The sequence below is a fragment of the Leptodactylus fuscus genome, chromosome 9 (assembly GCF_031893055.1).
Source record: "Leptodactylus fuscus isolate aLepFus1 chromosome 9, aLepFus1.hap2, whole genome shotgun sequence".
Taxonomy (NCBI): Eukaryota; Metazoa; Chordata; class Amphibia; order Anura; family Leptodactylidae; genus Leptodactylus; species Leptodactylus fuscus.
Genome location: NC_134273.1, coordinates 38,666,429 through 38,692,298, shown reverse-complemented (window position 1 = coordinate 38,692,298; position 25,870 = coordinate 38,666,429). Strand labels below are relative to the sequence as shown.

Sequence of the window (25,870 nt, the reverse complement as noted above, 5' to 3'; positions counted from 1 at the left end):
ACTGTGGGACCTGGGGACATTATACTGTGTCAGTATTATACTGTGGGACCTGGGGACATTATACTGTGTCAGTATTATACTGTGGGACCTGGGGACATTATACTGTGTCAGTATTATACTGTGGGACCTGGGGACATTATACTGTGTCAGTATTATACTGTGGGACCTGGGGACATTATAGAGTGTCAGTATTATACTGTGGGACCTGGGGACATTATACTGTCTCAGTATTATACTGTGGGACCTGGGGACATTATACTGTGACAGTTTTATACTGTGGGACCTGGGGACATTATACTGTGACAGTATTATACTGTGGGACCTGGGGACATTATACTGTGACAGTATTATACTGTGGGACCTGGGGACATTATACGGTGTCAGTATTATATTGTTGCACCTGGGGACATTATACTGTGACATTATTATACTGTGAGACCTGGAGTAACTTTGGGGACACTATTCTGTGTCAGTATTATACTGTGGGACCTGGGGACATTATACTGTGTCAGTATTGTACTGTGGGACCTGGGGACATTATACTGTGTCAGTATTATACTGTGGGACCTGGGGGCATTATACTGTGACAGTATTATACTGTGGGACCTGGGGACATTATACTGTGTCAGTATTATACTGTGGGACCTGGGGACATTATACTGTGACAGTATTATATTGTTGCACCTGGGGACATTATACTGTGACATTATTATACTGTGAGACCTGGAGTAACTTTGGTGACACTATTCTGTGTGGTGAGTGCTTGGGGTATCATACTGTGTGACAGCAACTCCCCCCCCCCCCCATGAATCAGGAAATTTTGGGGTTCCCAGATAGATAAAAAAAAAGATAATTTATAGCTAAATGTAAAAAAAGCTAAAAATACAACAACGCAATTCAATTTGTCCAGATGTCACAAAGCATAGAATTTTCTTTAAGAATAAAAACTAATTTTATCTTCTAAACAAAACTATAGGTAAACCACAAGCCATTGTGAAATATCAAAACATGAATTTTAATTTCTTGATAGATACTAAATATACAGAATGAAGAATAGGTTTGAAGCATCTTAAGGTGCTCCCTGATACTTTTACTACAAACAAATCACAGTCATAGGCCTTTACAGAAATCCATACACTTGGGTTAGGTTCGCATGGAGGGCATCTATGGCTTCAACAAGTTGTAATACTAACCTATGTAGGATTTCTGGCATTTACAGTTTCACTGTTGGAACACTGAATGCTGGCATAATGAAACATGACATTTGGTTCCTCATTGTCAAGTAATATGATCACTTGTGACTAAATACAGACCTGAACGTAAAACAATGGTTTATCATGTTATCATTTAAAATGTTCTACTATCTGGAACTGATAGTAGAACATTTTCATTGCACCGTACTGTACGGAGTCGTCCTACAAACAACAATTATCCATTACACACAGGGTAGCGTATAAATATTTTATTGCTGAAGATCTCGCCACTAGGACGCAATTATCCTGAGGAAAAGGTATCCCTGGGTCCTCTGTGAAGGGAGTATGATCACTGCCACTCAATTTACATAGCCAATTTCAATGCCCGACTATGTTCAGCATCCTCAAAAAGTTGAATGGGTGCGTGACCACTATTCCATTAACACAAATAACTTGGGGACCCCTATTCTTGTGACTGGTGGGAATACCAGTGATCCTTCGGACAGATGTTTCTGAACCCTCTTTGTAAATGGAGCGGCGATCACTTTCAGTCACTTTATGGTGCTGCTGAAGATAGCCAAGTATAATGCCCAGCTATCTTCAGTGGTTCCAAGAAACTGAATGGAGCTGACTACTCCATTAACATCGACAGTGACTTGGGGGACCTCTTCTAATCAGTGGGGACCCCAGTAGCTGGACCCTCCATGATCAGACTCTTATCTCCTACATTGTGCATATGGTATAAACGTTGTTCAGTATCTAACAGCATCAACTAGCATCAAATTTAACATAACCATTCACAATAAAGTAAACATACATTTTGCAAATCTAAATTCAGAAATTTCATATCTCAACCTTGTTTTTGTCATATTTAATCCACAGGGAAAATAATACTGATTCTTCAGCATCTACCAGGATGAATATTGGCAATTTACAGTAATGTAAATTGTTTTTTTCCAGAGAACATCCATAATTTGTATCTAATCAAGTATACGCATAATAGTCCCCATGCTCTTCACTTGTGTCTATATACCCGTCCTTCAGCTTGTAATTTATTGGGCTGCCACTAGCACCATATTATACTGAAGGACATACAGCCATTGACTGCTTGTTAGCTGGAGCTGCTCCGAGGCCCTGTGTACTCCTACCAATGATCCTTTACTGCTAAATGAGAATTTTCCATACCCCAATTAACAATTAATTGGGTCCATAAATATTACTCATGTTAGACTATTATGTAGCGATTGTGAGGGTTATCCTGTAGCATATATATATACCGTATATAAAACCACACAATAAAGATGAAGGTGTCCTACTATAAAACAGTGTAAAAAGTAGATACAAAAAAATTGCATTGTCCCACTAACCCAGGAATTATGGGATATTAAAAGAGATAACACAATTGCGTCTTCTTTGGTGTTGAATATCTTATCTCATTTATGTATACATTAGTAGATCTTAAGAACGTCTTGATGCAGGTATATTCTGTATTGTCCCTCTGTATAAGAGTTCTCATTCAATGGTATATAGAGTGGAGTGACCGCTTTGTGCTGCAGATTACATAGGATATATGTTCAACCCAGTTCATATAATAGAATAGTGTATGCTTCTAAAAGGTTAACTTTAATCAGTAAAAATATATCTTTGTATATTTATGTACAGATCCCCAAAGCCTTGTCTTCTTCAATATTATAGATATGTCTACATTTCTATTTCCGAGTTATCACCAGAGTCCCATAGATCTGCAGTGATACCTCTGCTTCCCTGTTCCGATCCTGTTATTCCACTGTCTGTATCGATCTCTGTTTCCTCAACTATTGTGGCTGGTTCCCAACTTACAAGCCCCCTTGGCTCTTCAATATCACAATGGAATTGATGTGGTTCAGCTCTGCTCTTGTCTAAAGACATATCAAAGTCGGACGGGGTATTGTTAGTTGACAACATACTTTCTTCGTGGATGATACTTGCACTTTCAGGTTTTTTTGGAGTATCTGAGAAACTAATACCTTCCAGGATTTCGGTCATAAGTGATGGGCCAAAGTCCATAACCAGGGATTGCATGGAGTCAGAGTGATACAGATTGCTAGAAGGCTCCAAGGGAACAGTGCAGATGCTGCAGTCCTCTGTATCTGGAAATCCAGAACTGGTCCAGTCGTCATCAGGTTTCTGAGAATTGGCATCCTCGGATGGATCCTCAGAGGATGAGAGCCGAGGCATGGTGCAAAATCCGGATTCTAGACCTTAGCAAATAAATACAAGTTTTTCTTAGTACAGTAGTTAAGTAACTGTGTACATTATCAGGTACTTAGATACTTATGCTATGGTCTATCAAACATATTTCCACTACTTCCATATCTCAATCTTACAGCCAAATATATTTTTAAGATAGTCCTTGAATCCCTTCCTAGCTAGCCACCACCTCCTGCAGCATCAAATTTTCTTCATCATTGCTTCAGTTCACAGACCACCAGGGTCTCCAAATGGTGTATGTCACTAGAACCCAGATATCGACCCAGTCTTGTAGATAGGTAAGTTAGAATCATCTGTATCAAACGGTTTTCCCCTCTTGTGAATCGGTGTCTGTTTCCAAGATATCACCTTTTGGATCTGTATGCAAATTAGCTTTTTGCAGCATTTTGGGCTTTGCCACTTACCTTTTTGGAGCAATAGTAATGCCCTCAATGCTCCAAATAGGGGATTTGAATTTTGGAAAAAAAAATGGTGATATCCTAACAACATAGACACTGAATCACAAGGGGAAAACACTGTTTGATTCAGGTGACCCATAGAGGGATGATATTAAAGTGGTTGTCCCATGAAAAGCATCCTATCTATACTGCTAGTTTGTGTGGATTTAAGACATTTATTAAATACATTGCTTTATCAAAACTGCTTTGTTTGGCCGCTATCTTAATTTATTCACTTCATTGTTGACACTGCGTTTCTATGGCCACTGGGCTTATCTGCTCAGTTCCCAAGTAACATAGCTGCCTGCTCTCAGGGGGGGGGGGGGGTTGGGGCTGAGTGCTGGCAGCTGTGAGTTGTGTATGTCTGACTAGCAACAGAGCTCCTCAGATAGGGGAGGGGAGAGGTGAGAGCTCTGGGACTACTGTGCTGTCTATCTTCAGCTTTTCCACTTATCAGCTGGTGTAATTGAATTTGGCTGATAAGGGCTGAGACAAGGAGTCCTTTACCTCTGTATGTAATGCAAGCTGACTCAAATTCAGCTCTGCTACATTAGCTTCATACTGTGGTAATGCATTTACAACCAATCCCTCATTGCCAACTGTAAACATAGCAGATAGCAGATCAAGTGAAACCCTGCCCACCAATGTGCCAAGAAATCCAGGAAGTGAAGAGAGCACAGAGCCTGCAGGCTGCAGAACAAGAGTTATAGGAATACCCCTTTAAGATGCATGTTTGGTGCAAGTCACCTTCTTGGGTCCAATGTGTGCCACAACACAAACTCATTGTGTGAATACAGGGCAGGTTGACACTGATTTACTATAACCCATTCCACTTTTCTGGCGTGAGTTAGAATGGAAAGTTCCTACCAGCATCTTCATATATACAATTCCCTGCACCAGTCAGGAAGTTTATTAAGACTGCCATATCATATTTGCCCCTATTTGTCCTGGATGGATAAGTCCTTGGAAGCGCTATGCTTAAGTGCCTGGTTCCTTTGGTGAATGATTGTTCTCCAGTTCAGAAAGGAGAAAGGAGTTCCCTCTAATTCAGTGTTATTAGGGTATGTCCTTGTATAGGTAGACAGAATAACCAGTAATTTAGTATGTGTCCCTGGTGTCTACTGGGTAACTATAGCATCTACAGTCATGAGAAAAACAATGTATTACCTGTTTGAATTCTATCATTAGCAAGTATGACTACTTCTATGAAACAGAATTTTTGGCAGTTTTCTGGTTTGGAGCATTTAGAAGTGTGTTAACACAATGTCAAGAGGGGAAGATATCAGCAATGACCTCAAGGAAGCAATTGTTGTAGCACATCAATCTGGGGAGGGTTATAAGGTTATTTCCAAACAATCTGAAGTCCATCATTGAACATTATTTAAAAGTGGAAAACATTAAAGACAGCTGACAATCTTCCCAGTAGTGGGTGTTCCAGCAAATTCATCCCAAGGCCAGATCGTGCAATGCTTGGACACATTACAAAAACCCCAGAGCTATACCTAAGAAGCTACGGGCCTCAGTTAGCATGTATAATGTTCAAGCCTGGTTTATTTGGTAGGGCTGCAAGGATAAATCTTCTTCTTTTTCAAAAGAATACGGTAGCATAGCTTAGGTTTGCAAAACTGCACCTGAACAAACCAGAGATCTGGAACACTGTCCTTTGGACAGACGAGATTGAAGTGAAGATGTTTGATCACAATGCATTTGGTGAAAACCAAGCACAGTATATCAGCACAAACACCTCATACCAACTATCGAGGGGTCACTATTTGGGCTTGTTTCAGTCACAGGACCTGGACACTCCACAGTTATTGATTCAACTGTGAACGCCTCCATATACCAATGTATTGTAGAGTAGAATGTGAGGCCATCTCTCAGCTAATATTTGGCTAAGGCTAGGTCATGCAGAATGACAATGATCCCAAGCATGGCAGCAAATGTACAAATTAATCCAGGTATTGCAGTGGCCCAGACATAGTCCAGACCTCAACCCAACTGAAATACTGTGAGGGATCATAGGAGAGCTGTACATAAATGCATACCCACAAACCTCAATGATCTGAAGCAAGGTTATAAAACATAGTGGGCCAAAACTCCTCCAGAATGATGTGAGAGACTGAAAAAATCACACAGAAAGTCACTGCTGTTGATTCTGGTTCTATAAGCTATTCATTCATGGGGTGGACTTAGTTTTTCACATGATATTTTCCATTTAGGTAAATATTTACATGGTGGAATCTTTGTGTGTTGTTGTTCATCAATTTACTGAATTGTCAGATTTTCAAAGAACCAGCTATTTTTTATTATGCCACGATACTTAAAAGCATGGAATTGAAAGAGTATGGACTTTTTTTCATGACTGTATATATGCACAGATACACCTCCAACTTGGGTCATGTGTTAAAGTACTATCCGGGTGGCTGATATTCTAGACTATTACTGGCAATGAATATTGCCGATAATAACCCTGGCTAGTACTGCTACCGATCAGCTTACAAGCGAGCAAACACTCACTGCTGACTGCATCCTTTATGCAGTATATGAGATGCAGATTATTGGCAGACATCACTATGTGCCGATAGAGCAGTGCTAGCGATCCATGCTGACAAATGGGGAAGAACGATTGCAGCAGAGATTGTTCCACTCACATTTAGTTTGCAAAAATTAGGGTCTTTGGATGGTTCAGGACACATAATAGTGAGAAGAGACTGATAAGTTTTCTTACATCAAGTACATACACAAAGGTAGGTACTTATGTTTCTCTGGATGTAACATACATGTTTTCTTATCACTCACCACTGTCTAATTTTAGTATGGTGTAGTCTACCCTACAAAATATCATAGTGGAGTACTTGCCCTCAAAAGGACAATCCAAAATACCAGCAGAACCTGTCCCTGCTTTAACTTGCCCTTTTATGATTTGCATTCCTTCTATTCATGTACCGAGACTTTCACTGGATCATCAGGGAGTCACTGCTAGTACAGACATATGCCTGGATCTATGTCACTTTTTATAGGTTCCTGATGATTCAGAAGTTCCCTCGATTAACCTCAATATTATATCCCCTCACCCTTCATATTCAAATGAATGGGGTCTGAATAGCTGAAATCTACAGGATCAACACATAAAACTATGCTGTCAAAGACATGTAAAGACCAACTGAAGCAATAGCAAGGATTAACCCATAGATCTCCATGTTTCTGGTTCCTCAAACATTATAAGCATAATATGTGAGCAAATTAGCACCTAAGTTTTCAGAGAAGTTAGTCCTCATTGTACCTGAAACTCTTAACTTACCATAATGGCTATGTGACTCTGACATAGAGTTCCAAGCCTCTCCGGGGTTCCCATCTGTCTCTTCATCCCAGTTCCGCTTATTGAGAAGTGGCAGCGATACAGCATTCTTAATAATGGGAGAAATAGGTGGTGGAGGAGATATTGGATGACCAAGAGATTGGGGTTCAGGAGACATCCATCGAGCCTGGCGTAGCTTCTTGGTGATGTAATTCCAACGAGTGTGCCTATGTTTCTCATGGCAATTGGTAAGGAAAGAAGTGTCCCCAAAGACTTCTCCTTTTCGCCCTACATGCATTGTGTGCCGAAAGTCACCCAGAGGAGGGCTGATCATTTCTGGTGTCAGTGATACCCGTTCTCGCCTGGATCGATAAACCAGGTTTTTTATGACTGGAAGGCTACCCAGACTCATTTTGTGTATTTAACACTATGAAATTGTTGAACAAGAACACATAAAAAGGATCTTTACACCATTGTCTTTTGTAACACTCTTTCACATATTTATAATAGGTTTCTTGACAAGAAACTCTTGAGGATCCCTAAACCAAAACTGACAATGGTTTTCTAGGAGATGACAAGTTGTTATCTTCTATAATCGCTGTATGTGCCTCTTGTGGAATTGAAATAATGAAACGACACAGTAGATGTGAAGAAACATCAGGCAACACCGTTCAGAGGATCTTATAAGAGCTAATTCAGAGTCTTGTGCTTTTTAGATTATAGAGGCAATTGAAGGTTTTAGGTGTTTACAGAAACATACGAGTTCTGGAAAGTAAGCCCAGATGAAATGACGGCAACCAAAGAGTCAAGACTGAAGCCAAACCTGGAAAAGAAAAACATAAATGACTTTAGTCAAATACAATTCTCAGTTTACTCTATCGACTGTCATTTGGGACAAATTTTTTTCTTGATTTTTTTTTCATTTAGTCTACACAAAATTCAATTATTGCATTTCTAACTTTTTGAAATGTTTTAGAACAAAATGTGATTTTAACTCTTAAAGTGTACCTGAAATTTCAGTGACTCTTCACAACGCATGGCAATGTGTCTGAATGAGTATCAATATTTCTAGCAATTGTATAAATTGTATTTTAGATTTTTTAGCATGTCTCCCCTCTGCTGGCTCTATTGATAGTTTGCAGTTCTCCCTGAACTAGTGGGTGGAAACCGGCAGCCATACACTGTTCACAAAAATTACAGAACAATGTGTTCCATGACTTTCTCCTCTCATCCAGAAACAGCCCCGGGATCATGCAGGCCATACTGTATATAGAAAAAATACTGGACTGTGATGAAAATACAGCACTTGCAATTCTTATTTAGATGCAGCATCAGATAACAGGGAGTCTACCATCTCCCCCCAAGCATACTCAACTATCACCACTGTGTTAGCAACCATATTACATTGATACTTTTGTTATGTATGTCACTTTTATAGGTTTGGAGAAAAGCAACTTTTAAGTTTCCTCAAATGAGGCAGCTGGTGTACTGGGGGGGGGGATGTAGCTGCAGCTTCCTGAAGTATTGCTCTTGCTACTTAGGAGCCTATCATCTCCTGCCTGAGCTATCCCATTTGATCTTCCCAATACTATGACATCCACCATCCTACTGAAGCAGCAAGAGCAGTGCTGTAGGCCCGTCCCAGTGCACCGACTGCATAAGACGATAAAGCAGTTATTCTACATATCTACAAAAGTGACATACATTACAAAGGTATGATGTTTATTGTTGTGTAATGTGCTCTGTAACATAGTGGTGACACAGGAACATGCTTGAGGGAGGTGGTAGACTCCTTAAGCCTCTATCTCTGCTTCGTTCTCTTTCAGTTCCTGCTCCCTTTCCATAGACTTCTATAGACATGTATAATCAGATATATATGAACTGTAGTCCATCTTGATATAAATATACCTTAGATTTAACAGTGAAAATTAGATTAGTAAGTTGAAAGGAGAGAGGAGGAAGACAGCCTAAAAGAAGAAAGAAGCATTTTTCTCTGATAAGATCTTTAACAAACTTTCTTCTATTCACTTGTACTATTGATTTATTCGACATATGTTGAAACAACAGTAACCATTTGATAATTTCACACATTGTGGTGTTATCTTAATTCAATATGCCGTTTTCTAGCAAATATTCTAAACATTCCGTTCATATAAATTTCATAAACGAGAGAACATAATCGTATTTTGAGAATTCTGTTACAAACTATCTGACCAGGCATTGTGCCAAATTACAGCCTCAATGAGAATCTGCTACAAGATACAACCAGGCCATATCTTCTTAATTAATGGCTCCTTCCTGAAATCACTTAAGGTGTTGTTAAGGAGGTTCTTCCATCTGATTTTATTTTTTAGAAAAATCAGTTAATTTGACTGAAAGAAAATAGAGAGTGTCACAAATTCTTTGCTCTCTGCTTATCGGCCTTGAGCTACAGGTCCATTTACACTATTTTCATAACCATATAAATACGAAAAGGAATGAAGGAATAACGCTCGCCGATGTCAGTAGTTCAATTATTGTATATATAATATGTCCATATCAGTCAATTACCAGTATTGGTAATTTGCAGGACCTGGAGTTGCATGACACAGGGTTTCCAATACTCATGCACCATCCCTTAAGCATGTGCATATCTTGAGGGGAGCATAGGGTGCAGCTTACCTCATTCACTAGGTGCAATGCATCATTAGGTGCAATGTATTAGGACAATATTGCAATCTTTCTCTATGACGCACAACTACATGTCACTGTGTAGCCCTAACTCTAATGTTGCATGTCCTGATTATTTTAGCAACCCAAAAAAAGAGCTACAGACTTCAAAACTGGGCGCAGTAGTAACTGTCCTAAAATATACTTTAGGTCATATTCACAGCAACCTAGATGTATGTTCGCCTATATAAACTGAACCCCACGCCTATAGCTCAAACATATTCAGAAACTAAGGTGCACAAGGGCCCAAGAACCTTAGGGGGCCCATAAAGTGTCTCTTTCCAATATGATGAAACCAGTACTATCAACAATACATTATGTTTGGGGGGCCTGGTTGCATGGTGACCCAGGTGCATTGTGTTACACCAGTGCTCTCCCGTTCGGCCACAGGAAAATGGCTGACGGACATGCACACTCGGCGTTTTGGATGAAGACGCGATGGATGCGCGAGAGAAGAGGCAGTGTGTGAGAAGAAGACAGAGGCGTCGCTGGAGAGTTTTCAGACAGTACAGGGAACGCCCCAGATGCTGTTTGGAAACTCATTTACATAAGGAAGAAAGAAAATATTTCTCAGGAACGGTAGCGCGGATCAGAATAATAAAGGTAAGAGAAGAAGAGCCTTTCTTAAGGCGATTCCTACGTGTAATTAGTTTAAAAAGGGAATACTAATGATAGAATCCCTTTAATGCTAAATCTGGTGATATAAGTACATAGTACACACAAATAGGTTTCATTTGATTTATAGACTGGCAGTTTTCACACAAGTCTTGATAATCCCAGCTTTGCTGAAGTGTGCACCTAATTTATGTGTGGCTCATCCTTTAGGGTCACCAGCCCCTTGTTAGATTTCTGGCATCATTTCCACAAAAAACTGCCATAAAGGATGATCATTTTAATAGGGACGATGGTCACAACCTTTCCATGCCCCCTTTGTGGAACATGGTGTGCAAGGTGCAATTTTTTGTTGTTGAAATTTTTGCAATTTTAATGGCTTGTATATCAGTTTTCTTTTTCTTTTTGTTTCAGAAAAGAAAAAAAAATCCCTGTTCTTTATTTCTACTGTCTGGAAAAAATCTTGCCTAGAGCAGCTATGTACCCTTTGCTAAAATGACCCCTTCACTTGGTGAGAAACTTAGACAAAGCTGGTATTATAGAGGCTTCCTAAAATATCTTGTGACAAACAAGCACAGCATTCCGCTGAATGTACATAAAAAGCGCCCGGAAAACTGAAAACACATACAGCACGTCATGGTGTACAGTGCGCAGAATGAGACGTGAAAGCACTTTCGTAGATTCCCACATGAACTGCTATTTGGTCAATGTTCCTTGCCTGTGCTGTCAGCCCCGCATACACTGTCATAGATAAAATCTAAACCATGTAATGTAAATATGCTGCGTAAAGAGGTTTTTGGGGACCTCTATATTTGGACTATAACTGCAGATAAAACCGATGGGTTAACCTATTAGTATTCAGCATCAGTGCACTGAATTCTATGGATTGCTAATGTCTTCCAGAGTTAGAAATATCTATTTTACTGGGAGCAGCATGTGTTTTATTACCAAAGGGAATGCCTGTGTCAGTGCAGACGACTCTGTAAGAGCATTTACCCACAAATCGAAGAATTACTGTATATAGAACCTGCAGCCGTTGGCTTGTCCTTGGTTTATCACGTGAGTAGGAATACTGGGTAACCAACATTTGTGACTACCTCTATACAGTTTATAATGGTTGTAGTTCCATAACAGTATAGGTATATATGTGATATGGTCATAAGTACAGCGTATGATATAATCTGAAAGGTTGCTATAAGGACTGAAACCCAGCATCACTTATGTACAGCAGAAGCCACAAACAAAAGAGAATCTGTCACTAGTTCTGAAAAGCTCAATGACATACATCATCTGACCCCATCCAGGGGTGAACCTAGCTTTTATGCCGCCTGAGGCGGATGACAGAAAGCCGCCCCCTCCCCCCCAGGAGGAGGGGGTGGGGCAGAGCGAAGGGGGGTGGGGCGGAGCGGACGTGGCAGCGTTAGCAGGCAGAGAGCAGGCAGGGAGAGGACCTGTTCTCTGCCTGAGCGTGAGGGGAGGCCGGTGGAGCAGCACTGCGTCCACAGGGCCTCCCCAATCCACCGCTCGCTTCCCGTGCCGGGCTGCCGAGACGGTGACGCTAAGTCAGTCCAGGACAGCTTGTCCTGGACTGGCTTAGGTCAGCAAAAATGTCGCCCAGCGGTCACTTCAGGTTGCCTCATGGGAGGTGTGGCCCTGACCCCATCCCCAAGGAAACAGCAGTGTCACCGCACACTTGGTTAGTAGACATTAATTTACAGTAATAAACAATAAAAGAGCTTATATCTTTGGAATAGCTGAGCAGATTTAGATAAACAATACAATAAAATTCTCAGGCTGACAGTGATGAGATATGTCTTTGCTTAATGCAATATTAAAGGCATATTCCCTCCATAGATATCTATGATATTTCTATAGGATTTGCCATAAATGTGTAATAGCTAGTGATATCACTTTTGAGACTCCTCCTACAGTGAGGTGGTGTTTGGCCTCCACATCCAGATGGAGATTGAATGGAGAGTGTGCTTTGCTAATTCCCTAATACCAAAGACATACAAGAAGAATGCAATGCACTTGTGTGGCTTCCTCCTCATTCAGTCTTCACCTGGATAGTCATAAGGTTTCACATTTTAAGGAGATTTACTTAGAACACTATTTCTTTAAATGTAGCCTAGCGTCTGTCATTGAATAATTTCTGGCCTCAGTTATCTTTATAAAGCCTTTAGTTTCAACTGGAAATGGCAGAACTAGTTGAGACAATTTTAGATTTCCTACGGACATTATCTGATGCCACAGACAAATAATATTCCGCTGCAGTAGGCCATTTGCAAGTCTCAAATAAACTGAAAGGATTGCAATGTAGGAAAATCACATTACGTTCACTTGCTGCTGTAGAATGTGGCATGTGAGATAATGAGTAGAAAGCGCAAGCATATGTAGGATTCACAATCCTGCAGACTCGTATTCCCGCTGCTACAATATATCTGCCACAAATTGTGATATTGGAAATTAATGACTATAATATGGAGATACACGTCTTAGGCAACACCAAGAAAGCTTTCCAGGTGGTCCAACCAAGACCCTGCTTAGGAAGAACTGTTAATATTAGAGTTACTTGGTGTCTCCTGTGGATTAGTAGACCTGAAAAAACCTTGTATCTCAGTTTCCCTCCCATCAGCAAAAGCAATGAGAAACATTCAAGAAGAAAGAACATAAAAAAACAAACAACAACTTCCAGAAAACCCAAAAGAAACATCCTGTTTGGCAAGACCTTCAATGAATCTGTAACCTGGACTAGGGAGATAAGAAGCGGACATGAAATATTAATGATATAGGTCTTCCTCTTTTCAACATGAACCCTCGGCCACCCTCTGAAGAGTTTTCTAAATCTACACCCATCACAACGGCAGGCAGCCTCCGGAGAGCCCATGCCACACAAGTTTACCTTTGTTCTGCTATCAATGCTTCAGTACACACGCACTTATCACATGGAATTCCACGTCAGCTACTGTTCAGACCCTGACCTGTGTCACTACAGGGGTTAAGTTATCAATTAGTCATATATACTGGACACCGGCCTCATATACTCATAGGAAAACAGATTAAACAGATGTAGAAATATTGTTTGACAATGTACACACATGTGGTACCTGTGATAATGTTTCAGTTATGCTAGGTTCACACCTGCATTCTCCTGTCCGTTCTGTGGTTTCCGTCTTCTGCATGCCAGAAGACGGAAACCACAGACCGGGTCCGGCCGTGAGCGGCGGTGAGCGTTTTGCGCTCCCCGCCCGAAACCGGATTTTTTAATCCGGACACAGAGGACTGCATGTCCGACTCTGTGTCCGGATTAAAAAACCCGGTTTCGCGGCGGAGAGCACAAAACGTTCACCGCCGCTCACGGCCGGACATCTCTCTCACCCATTCAAATGAATGGGTGAGAGAGACTCCTGCAGGTTTCCGTCTCCTGCCTCTGTTTTAGGCAGGAAACGGAAACCTGCAGTACGGAGAGGGCGACGCAGATGTGAACGAGCCCTTAAAGGGGTTTTCCAAGAGGAAATATTGAGGTCCTATCCTTAGGCTGAGCTTGGCATTCAGTGTAGAGATCGATTGGTCACCCGCAACAGGGAAGGTCCCAGGAGTTGATGACCTACTCTAAGGATAGGTCATCAATATTACGATCTCATGAAACCCTTTTCAGACATAGAGTAAGTTATTGCTCAGGTTTCAAGATAAGTGATACTAGATATAACTCTCCAGTACTACCTTCTTAAGAGACATTATTTAAAGGGGACCATTTACCATGTCCATGAACTGCAACTTTCTGTATCCTTCCATAGGTGCCAATATACTGACTTGGGTGCAGTTGGAATTATTCCTCTAGCACCAACCGATCCTTAGGCACGTGCTATGTCTATGAATGGTATATGGATGTCTTATTGTAGAATAAGGAAACTCTAGACCTAAAATGACATTTTAGACAGTGAATCCTCCTCCAATATCACTTATCATGGAGCCTTTCTGGCTTCCCTTTGCCTCCTTGGCTGGTGTAACCATCAGTGTCTGCACATGTACATATCTTTGGATGAGATCTTGTTCTACTTCCCTCATTCTCTGTTTATACATGCACAAACTATCCTCCGGTGAAAAGTGCTATTGTACTTATTGTGATAAAGCTGTCAGTATTCTACCTCCTGGACACAGAGGCAATTGATCAATTCTGCTCATTACTCCTCATTTATCCTGGAATTGGATCATCTCCAGAATTAAAGTCACTTGTAATGTCACTCGATTTTTTTTATAGGGTTATCGGCACAGGTGGAAACAGCCTGTGTTCTCATTCTCCAATGTTAAACTCGTGCCCTCGCCCTTCCCCTTCGAGATCCCATTGTCTTCTTCTTCCCTCTCAATGCTCTGTTAATAGGGGGAAGTTTACATTGGTTTTCCTGTGCTCCCTCTGGCCCCAGTGAAATTCTTAGAACCTAATGTGACTTCCTTCCTTCAAATCTTTAAGAAAAATGTTCATGTCCTTCACCGCAGTTCTATATGCTGACGTACTATACTATCTCCAGTAAGGCAAATTATGACACATGAAAATTATTGCACGTAACTCATATGTATTTTCAAGCAGCACAGAACAGCTAAAGTATATTTGTGACCCCCAGACAGAGAGTTGTATTGTGTTCACTATCAAACAGGACAGCCTATTGAGCCTACTAGAAATGGAGCTCTTTGAAGTCAATATCCGGTCTTCTGGCTGATACATCAGGCTCGTAAAAAGACCATCTCATTGACAGGAACAGAACCTCCAAAGTTCATTTTGAATGGAATATTACTTCTCCAAGCAGGGAGTGCAATACAAGTTTTTACAATATGATACAAGATTTTCAAAGCTTTGGTTAGGACAATACAGAATCATTGCTTGCTAGGTCTTCTATCTGAGACACTGTTACTTAAAAGGTATTTCCAGTTGTATAGGAATTTTTCATAATGAATAGATCATGTCAATATATGAAATTGTGTAATATATATATTAAGGAAATATGTTTTCTTGTCCACTTTTCAAGCAACATTACTTTCTACATATAAGTCTATGAAGAGGAGATAGAAAAGACACTCAAATAATTGCTGCTGTTACACTCTGCTACTCTGTACACTTTAACACCGTTAGGTTTTAGATAAGAGGCTACTAGTTCACACAATGAGGTAATAAATCAATTAACCAGCCAGAAGGAAAATCATGCTCCACTCCTCCCTTCTCCATAGAGCTCTATGTGGCTGGCTGAATATGGAGATGGTTATAATGTAATCAAGGAGTCGGACTGAAGATAAGAAGTAGGAGAACAACTTAAAAAGTGGTGAAGGAAGCAGATCTCCTTAATAATACATATTACAAAGTTTCTTATGTTCATGTGTATTATGCATTTGTGAAAAGTTGCTTAGAACTGAAGGTACACTTAAGAAGGTTTTTTCCCCACAAACATGACCATATTTAGATCTGTAAACAATTATAAGTGAAACATTTTTGCAAACATAAGTACTTTAAAATTTGCTGATTTTGAAGACTTCTCTGACCATCTTAGTGGCGACAGTCTGTTGTCTTGACTAGTTGCCAATGGATATGACCATGAATGCAGAAACTTCCTATGGTCTGAGACTTGTCAGAAAGCCAGCTATAATTTCCTTATTGTGGACAGGTTATCAGGCAGAGACAGCGCATGCAACAATAAGGAAATCATGGCTAAGTATAGAAAGTTCCTGCATTCATGGTCGTATCCATTGGCAACCAAGCAAGACAAGCCACTGTCTCCCCTAAGATGGTTAGGGAAAGTCTTCAAAACTCTGTAAAATTTTTAATGATTTCTATCTGTAACAATGCTTAACTGGGGTTGAGCGATCGGGATTGGAAAAGATCGGATTTTGATCATCGATCGAGTAAATTTCACGATCGCGATCGGAATTCTGATCCTGATCTTTTTAGGCGGGATCGAGGTCGGAGGTTATTTCCCACAATGCTTTGCTACTGGCCAAGCATTGTGGGAAAAGCTAACAATATTAGCTAGGTCCCATAGAAATTAATGGATGCAGCCTGCACACAGCTTGTGCCGGCGTCCGGCCGCTTAACCCCCTGCGCGCCGGCTGTGTCAATTCATTCTAATGGGAGACTAGCTAACATCTCTAGTATCTAACACTTACCTGCACAGATGCTGCCTCTGGTTCGGTCCCCGCTGTTCTCGCTCCTCTTCTCGCTTCGCTGCCCCCGCCTCCAAGGTTAGTGTTACAGATCTAGGAAGAAGGTGAGGCTAGTGGCTTAGGAGAGTTTGGGTGGGTACAGGGCGGGGAGACGTGAGTGCACTCAAGTCTCTCCTCCCAGTACCCACCCACACTAACACTAACCTGGGAGGCGGGGGCAGCGAGGCGAGAAAAGGAGCGAGAACAGCGGGAACCGGACCAGCGGCAGCATCTGTGCAGGTAAGTGGACAGCAGGGGGGACTAAGTAGCCAGAGGATTTTTTTTAATCACTACACAGCATGGAGTCTAACAATTAAAGCGTTCAATTTTTAGACTCCATGCTGTGTAGTGAATAGGATTGTTTTTAAAATCCAGTCTTCAATTATTAAAAAAATCACATTGACTTGCATTGGGATCAGAATTGGGATCGGGATCGGGTTCGAATGGAAACAAAGCAAAGGATTGGGCATATTGAAATTCATTATGCCCAACCCTTCTTTTCCCCAACAGATGTGTTGGACTACTCTATACATATAAAATAGTCCTATCAAAAATTATCAGGTTCTTAGCAGTAAAGTAACTTTACTTATACAGTATGTGAATGGGCACCTCTAATCTCTATATAAACCTCAGTTATGAGATAAGAGTCATGAATAGGGACCTGTCATATATGAACTCTGAATTTCCTAATACAGTATCCTACAATATATTTTCCAATGATGTGATTATATAAAAGGAAGTAGGAATTGAATTTTTATGCATTTCCAACCAAAAATCCTATTTTATCTACAGGCAATGATTGCTTCTCTTATTTATGCAATCCCATTGAGACCACACATAAAAAATCACTTCATAAAAGTAGGCCATAGAGGGAGATGGACTCTCTAGACATGAGGCAACCGTACTTATTACCACAATGATAAATCCAGTACTACTGTCTGAAGTAAAGACGAGGATATTTATCAAAAACAGTGGGTATAAGTTTAGGCCTAATAGTTCATGACTCTGTTATTTGCCTTCACTCAGTGATAATCTCCCCGCAGGGCTCCCCAGCCTGACTGCTTGTATAAGAATATATCAATTGCCATGAATGTAGAGTCAGCGCTCTTCTGCTTTGTGTATTATACAGTGGGAAACAGGTAGCAATAGTTTACTAGTGTGTATGATAAACCTTCTTTATCTTGGTATATATGTCAAATATTTCATTTGACACTCCCTGCAATGGACAATATATTTTATCTGTAAAACTTAGAGTTAGATATATACATCACTGCAAAGAAACTTAAGGTTGCAAATTACTCTAGATTCACAATGGGGGGGGGGGGGGGGTGTTCTATTTTCCATCTTTATCTTAGTATATATGTCAAATATTTCATTTGACACTCCCTGCAATGGACAATATATTTTATCTGTAAAACTTAGAGTTAGATATATACATCACTGCAAAGAAACTTAAGGTTGCAAATTACTCTAGATTCACAATGGGGGGGGGGGGGGTTCTATTTTCCATCTTTATCTTAGTATATATGTCAAATATTTCATTTGACACTCCCTGCAATGGACAATATATTTTATCTGTAAAACTTAGAGTTAGATATATACATCACTGCAAAGAAACTTAAGGTTGCAAATTACTCTAGATTCACAATGGGGGGGGGGGGTGTTCTATTTTCCATCTTTATCTTAGTATATATGTCAAATATTTCATTTGACACTCCCTGCAATGGACAATATATTTTATCTGTAAAACTTAGAGTTAGATATATACATCACTGCAAAGAAACTTAAGGTTGCAAATTACTCTAGATTCACAATGGGGGGGGGGGGGGTGTTCTATTTTCCTGATGAAAAACAGAAACCCAATCTGCTTGTAAAGCAGTTACCCGCTTTAAACTATAATGGGGTCCAAAAAAAGGGTAGAAAAGACTTTTTCTCTAAATATTTTTTCAATCGGATTTGTGGGATAGAATCCCCGAAAGGAATCCAAGCTGGTGTGAACCCAGCTTTAAGCTACAGTTACTAGCTTACCCATTGGAGAGTTGCCCTGGCAGCCGGCATAGGATTGTCCTGGCCCGATATTGTGGTGCCAGACATCTTGCTTTTGACCCACAGCTTTGTTACTTATCTCATGGGCGTGACCCAATCTATGTTATGGACTGAGGAAAAATAAATTAAAGAAGAGCATTAGCCTTACAGACAGCAGTAGAAAGAATAGCGGTGTAACGTTTGGTCTGGTTTCTACATCCCCTATTTGCTAACTTTGGAATGTCTATGGAGTAAGAAGATCAGGTCACCCATAGGGAAGGGGAGTGCTGCCAACCTAATCTGCATGCCCATGCCACCTTTCAGTCACACCATAGCGGCCACACTGTACTGTATTCTTTACAGAAGATAAAGACACTAAGTAGGTTGTTTATAAAAAGTGTTTCCGACTTTATCCTTTATTAGAAAGAGTTAATATTGTTAGGTTATATTTAGACCTCCAACTAGCTACCTCCCTGGGCCATACCATATCAGCAACCAATATCTTTAGGATGCAACATTGCTTTCTATCGCCAAAATAAGAATTGACAAGAAGTTTAGCATTTCTGCAAAACAAAAACTTACAAACAAAATTCACAACAAAAATATTTAACTATCGCGAAAGTTGACTTCGTACCTAAAAAGTATACAGTATATTGCCAAGCATTGTTCCTGTTAGATCTGTGCTGTTCCTCAGTACTCTGCCCGCCGGTTGTTTTATTAACCTTTTGTGATTTTCACAGTGTATAAGGTTTTGTTCACATGGCTACTGTTCACAATGCTCCTATAATAACCATGAGAGATCAGTTTTGGAGAATTCTCTACCAATCCTGATCAATCCTATTGACTTATAATGGAGTTTGACTGGTTTCTGTTGGGGTTTCAGTATATTTGACAACAAACCAGCTCTAATTCTGCAAAATTTTCTGATAACTGAAGAAAGAGCAGCGCACAAATGTGAACAGAGTGTAATATCCATCTGTGCTGGCCACAGCCACATTAAGACAGCCACTAAGGCTCTGATCACATCATGGTAATGGACTCTAATATATACACTGGGGTGAATACAGTAAAAAAATGCCTATCATGGATGCCATTTATCAGTGATAGGGTCCGATTGCAAGAAAGAGTATTGCATAGGGTTTAGCCGATCTTGAAATTTCAGGATCGATTTTAAAATCTGATTTCCGATCATTTGCCAGCTGATCCCTATCGCGATCGTTAAATTTGCTTGATACCGATTGCTCAACCTTATTTATGATGTATGCATGAATAGGGTTGAGCCGATCTTGAGATAACCTCTGACCTCGATCCCGCTGGAAAAGATCGGGATCGGAATTCTGATCGTGATCTTGAAATTTACTCTATCGCCGATCGGAATCCGATCTTTTCCGATCCCGATGGCTCAGCCCTAGTATTGCACGATATATGTTTTTGGTTTTTTTTTTTATCTACATATCATGTATGGAATCGTGTAGTCCTTTATGAAAGTCCATTCTTAGTTTTTGCAGGATACTGACATATTGTGTACCTGTCATATAGACAAAAGGAGACTCTTTTTGTCTCCGGCTGGCTAAGGTAACTCTATGGACATATTTAGCATGCCGATTGGGAGTATTCTTCGTGTACACACTAAATGTATTAAAAGTGATGTAAACCCATCCTAACATTGCTGGCAGGTATGGTAGATATGATAAAAATGGTAGATGTGCTATACATTTCAGAGTCTGTAATAATTAAAAGAAAACACACTAAGGCCTGGTTCACATCTGCGTTTGGTATTCCGATTGGTGAGTCCAATTGGGGACCCCCCCGAACAGAAACCTATATACAGTAAAAAGTGGTTAGCAAAGAAACCACATGCACCCCATACACTATAATGGGGTCCGTGTGGTTTCCGCTCGGTGTACTGCAAGCACCACTTTTCTCTCCGCGTGTTTCATGCGGAAACCACATGAACCCGTTTATAGTCTATGAGGTCCGTGTGGTTTTTTGCTAACTGCTTTTTAATGTGTATAGGTTCTGTTCGGGGGGTCTTTAAGCAGACTTCCTGAACGAAATACCGAATACAGATGTGAACCGGGCAAGGCAAAAAGTACTTGTTAAAGTCTTGTCTGTGCAAATAAGATTCTTCATTTCTTGTCTATATTCCCCATCCTGGCATATGAAAATGCCACTCTTTATAAACTAGATCATTTTTGTCTGCACTTGAACCCTACAAATTGTACACTGCTGCAGAATATGTTGGCACTATATAAATAAAATATATTGTTATTGTTGTCGGGTTAATGCTTGTTTCTCTCCCGACTCTCCCATACATATGCCAAGTGTGCATGTGTCCTCTATGGGGTAAAAAAAGCTGATTCCAAACTTTTCTTATTTTCCATCAGAAGAGATGGATCAGGCATGTTGAAGTCCACTGGCCCAATCCTTACCCTAATAAACTTGTAATATTTGTATATATTTGGCTTAATGTTGGACATGCAGCCTTGAAATGTCCTGCAGCTGCACATGTTATTATTGGAGGACTCCCAGTACTAAATTCTGAAAACAACATAGTGAAAAGGAACAGTAAGGGGGAGTTCACACGGAGTAACGTGCCGTGTGATGTGGCACGTATACGCCGTGTGAAATTTTGAGCGCCGTATACGCTCCCATTGATTTCAATGGGAGCCAGGATCGTATACGCGGTGTTATTTTGCGGCCGCAAAATCACGGCTGCAAAATAACACCACGTATACGATCCCGGCTCCCATTGAAATCAATGGGAGCGTATACGGCCTGCAAAGTCTCACACGGCGTATACGTGCCACATCACGCGGCACGTTACTCCGTGTGAACTCCCCCTAAAAGATAACATTTGTAGGGTCAGTTATGGAATCCCCCCTACTCCAAATGCATGAATGCTATGGTCTTGTTGCCCACCTTTCAACTCTTTGAATCACAGAGAAACCTCTTTGAGATGACCATGCAAAATTGTGGCATGTGGCAAAACCTAAAAATCTGGTCTTAATAAGAGAAATGATCTTCTCAAATATTGTGATCTTTCAGAGAGGCTTCACTGTATATAACGCATAATAATGACAGATTCTTGATTTGAATGGTATCCAATCCAACAGAAGATGCCACACAATACCTTTTGTTGGGGGGTTTTGGTCAGATTGAATTGAACCTATAGGAAATTGATACGAAGTGTAGGAAACTCTTTATTTGAGTCTCTCAACTGGGATTTCTAAATGGCACCATAAGATATTTGAGAGATTGAGCTGTTTGAGCCATGAAAGGTTTATTTGCGCTTCGCAACCGATTGATCATTGAAATTCATAGAATACAATAGGACAAAACTCACCAATTTTTTTTTTTAAAGAACACTTGAAGTGAATCTCCAACATAGTAAATCAGTGAACCTCATGAATCCTACTAGCTGGGAAATTGTGGAATTTTTTTAAAATTTTTTTAAGAGAATCGCGTTGAACAGAGTCCATAGGCTATAAAGCTTAACACACTTACATAGTATATGCCGTAGTTTTGTGGTACAAGAAGTGATGTGTATCTTTATATAACGTAACATATTTTATTCTGGAATGAGGAGTCCAATGAGCCATTCTACTTATTGTCACTCAAATATGATTTTTTCTACAGATATAGTGAACAATCAGTTTGTAGGCCCGCCCACTGGACTCCTAAGACCAGGATGAGAAGGAAGTAAAATAAAGTACATTTTTATATTTTATAAGATATAAATATAATTAAAATAAAGAATGAATAAATAATCTATTAAATTATAATAGTTAATTAAAATTAAATAAAAATAATAATGAAATATAAATATAAAAAAGCTAATCTTTTCCTTCACATGACATATTGACCTATCCAGCTCTTGCCACTCTGTAACTTGCTGACAACAGATCAGACAGTCTCCATATGATACATTTTTTTTATATCCATATTTTATTACTGTATTTCACATAAAGCTTGAGCTATTACAATCATTTGTATATTTTGGCTCCTTGCACACGACCATAGGGTCCAAAAGGTCAGTGGAAAACACAATGGATGACATATGAGTGGCATCAGTGTGCCACCTATGAGTCACGTCAGTGTGCCACCTATGTTCCTCATGTATCTATTACAGTTGAGCAATCAGGATCGGGGAAGATCGGATCCCTATCGGCGATCGAGCAAATTTCACGATCGGGATCGGCTGGAAAATGATCGAAAATCGGATTTTAAAAACGAACCTGAAATCTCAAGATCAGCTCAACCCTAGTATCTATACACTTTAATGAATGAGGCCGAACTGGAATAGGACCCTTTAGATACTTTACGGCCATATGCATGAGGCCATAGAAATGAATGGGTCTGTATACTATCCACAATTACGGAATGGTATACATCTACACGAGGATTAATTGTGGCACTAGCTTGTGTTTCTGCCAGGGTCATTATGAATGTCAGGACCATTATCTTATCTTATCTTATCTTATGAAGGTGCTAGTGGGCACACAGTCAGTAATAAAAAGGTGATAAATGGTTTATAAGTTAACCATCCACATCTAATGGTAGAGCTGTGATATCTGATGCTAAATTGTTTTAGTGCTTCATACAGTTCCAGGAATCTGCAGACGTGAAAGGGTTACTTTAATATACAAGGTTTGCCAAAACGCGGTTCTCATGCCCACCAAATACTTTCTCTCCTGAAGTCACTCCCTCATTCACCCTCACTTTCTCATTCTCTGCTTTCGGTAGCAGTTTTCCTTTTGAGGCTGAGCTAAATTTGGTATAATCAGCAGTTTCTGTCCAGCAGATCCACCCTTCTATTACCAGCACATAGAGAATATATAGAATTAAGAGGATGGAGACCGAGACTTGGAGTAATAAACTGAATGGAGTGAAGGAATAGATTAGGCTCTGTTCAGACCATATACATACCAGGAAAGCACCCAGTATAGTGACATATCTATAGAAGTCTATTCACCCAATGGTGGGTATAAATTGTCCTTTTTGCCTCTGTCAGTTTAGTTGGCATAGGAAAACAAAACAGACTGCCCGCTCCTGTTCTGTGGACTAACACAAAATTACCTATACTGTGCAGTGTATCACACTGGATGGGTAACCTATGTAACTATATGTCTGTATATTGGCTTACGGTACTGCAGTACAAATGTAGCACAATGTGAAAGACCACCAAGGCGTGCAACCCCATTATTGTAGTGCACCTATACTATATGTATAATGTAACACTCATTCACTTATCATTCAGTCGCTATCAAATAGCTCGGCCACACCATGATGAATGTATGGCGGATCTTTTAAACTTTGTTATATCTATATATGTGCCAGGAAAGTGTAGCAGTGGAGTAGCAGAAAAGCAGTGTCACCAATAGGTGACAAAATTGGATCTCAATGCTCCAGTGGATATCTACTGTTACCATTAGTAGTCTATGGGGTTAAAATGTGAATAATCTGTAGCATTAGTGACAACATGGAGACAGGCAAGGAAAACAGATGTGTTATGTAGGAGAAAGTACAGATTAATAATAAACAGCTAAACAAATGTAAAAGTTATTTATACAGGGAAGATAAGAGAGCGGCCAGAGCATAGTACACAGAGGACACTAGTACTGACTGCAGGGGACAAATGTCCCTTGTGTGTAGGGCATTCATTTTGGCCAATGTAGCAATGAAATGGTTAATATGACAAATCTCAAGACTGTAATCTTCTGCATATACTTCTTCAAGCACCACAAGACTTCTTTTTTATACGTATTTGTCCTTGTTTAATTCAGGTGAAATAAATATGAAATATATAATTCAAGGTTATTATTATGGTTAGCCTTAGGATAAGTTCGCATCTGGTCAGAGATACCGTCATATACTGCTGTAATAAAATATCGTATACCTTGACCTGAAGTGTCCCATTATAAGTCAGTGCTGGAGTCAGTCACATGAAGCTCCGTGGAACAAAATACACAGACCCCCATTTTTCCAATGGTCGCCAAAGGTAGGCAGACAGTATAGTACCATATTGACATATAGTTTCATATATCAGTTATAATCCCCAAATCCAGGGTGAATATACCCTAAATCAGGCATATGCAATTCTTGTGACTATGACTGCTGCACGACAGATCCATATATATCTAGTATGGCAGAAGAATATGAACCGCAGTCGTCTGACTAAGTGTGCAGTACAGGTGCTGCGGCCATAGATTGTGATATCTGACATAATGAACCTGTGGTGTGCCGTAAACCAGTATTATTGCCTTCTATGTACCATGCTTATAACTTACATGGCCCTTTTGTACTTGCAAATACAACTGAATCAGCACAAAGTGTCAGAAACGCGGTGATAAAATGTGTATAATTTATGAAAACATTAATGTTTTATTTCTAATTCTAATAAAATATATGCAGATAACCCTCAGCCATGTAACGTATATCCATTTACACTTGTCAGCATTATAGCAGATTAAGTATTTAGAACTTTTAAGGACTGAATATGAGGCGTTGAAGGATCACAAGGATTTAAGGCTTACAGGGTTTATATCTGCAGAGTCACATAACTCAATGCCTATTGTGCTTTCAATAAGTTTCAGGACCCTCTGAAGGGATATTATTAGGAGCTGCTTAGACATAGATACAATGTAACATATGGAACGTTGTACAATTACCTGTCCTGTCCGCCTGTCTATGCTCCAGGCTACGGGTGCACAGCTTCAGCAGAAAACCATAACAGCTGGAAGAATAAGGGTCCACAAAGTGAGTCCGAGTTTGGTAGGAAAGTAGGCTGGGACACACAGAGCAGGGAAGGAACCTATAGGGAGGAAGGAGGGAGACGAGAGAAAGGAGGGAAGTTAGGAAGTTCTGTTATAGAACAGGAGAATGGATGAAGGATTTAGATGAAAGGCAATATGTGAGAAGGACTCAGATAAGAAATATCAGAGAGATAACGGAGACCTCTGCATGGATTTACAGTGGATCACTTGTAGAATCTTAGAAACCCCTTAAGGCTGTATTCACACATTGCATTTTGATACAGTTTTTGGCCTCATGGAAAAAAAAAAATCAAAATAAAGAAGCATAAACATGACTGTTACATCTCTGGAAATACATAACAACTCCATCAAAACTTACATGGCAGGAAATATACAATATGG

General features: G+C 40.1%; 1 protein-coding gene across 1 annotated transcript; it reads right to left on the bottom strand.

Annotated features, from left to right (window-relative positions):
• Positions 1-999: 999 nt before the first annotated feature.
• CDC42EP1 (CDC42 effector protein 1) lies at positions 1,000-25,462 on the bottom strand. Its single transcript, XM_075286868.1, has 3 exons — positions 25,385-25,462; positions 7,182-8,001; positions 1,000-3,433 (listed from the first exon to the last, which is right to left on the bottom strand). The coding sequence occupies exons 2-3, from the start codon at positions 7,588-7,590 to the stop codon at positions 2,895-2,897; spliced, it is 948 nt and encodes a 315-aa protein (XP_075142969.1). The 5' UTR covers positions 7,591-8,001; positions 25,385-25,462; the 3' UTR covers positions 1,000-2,894.
• Between the last annotated feature and the right edge of the window lie 408 nt (positions 25,463-25,870).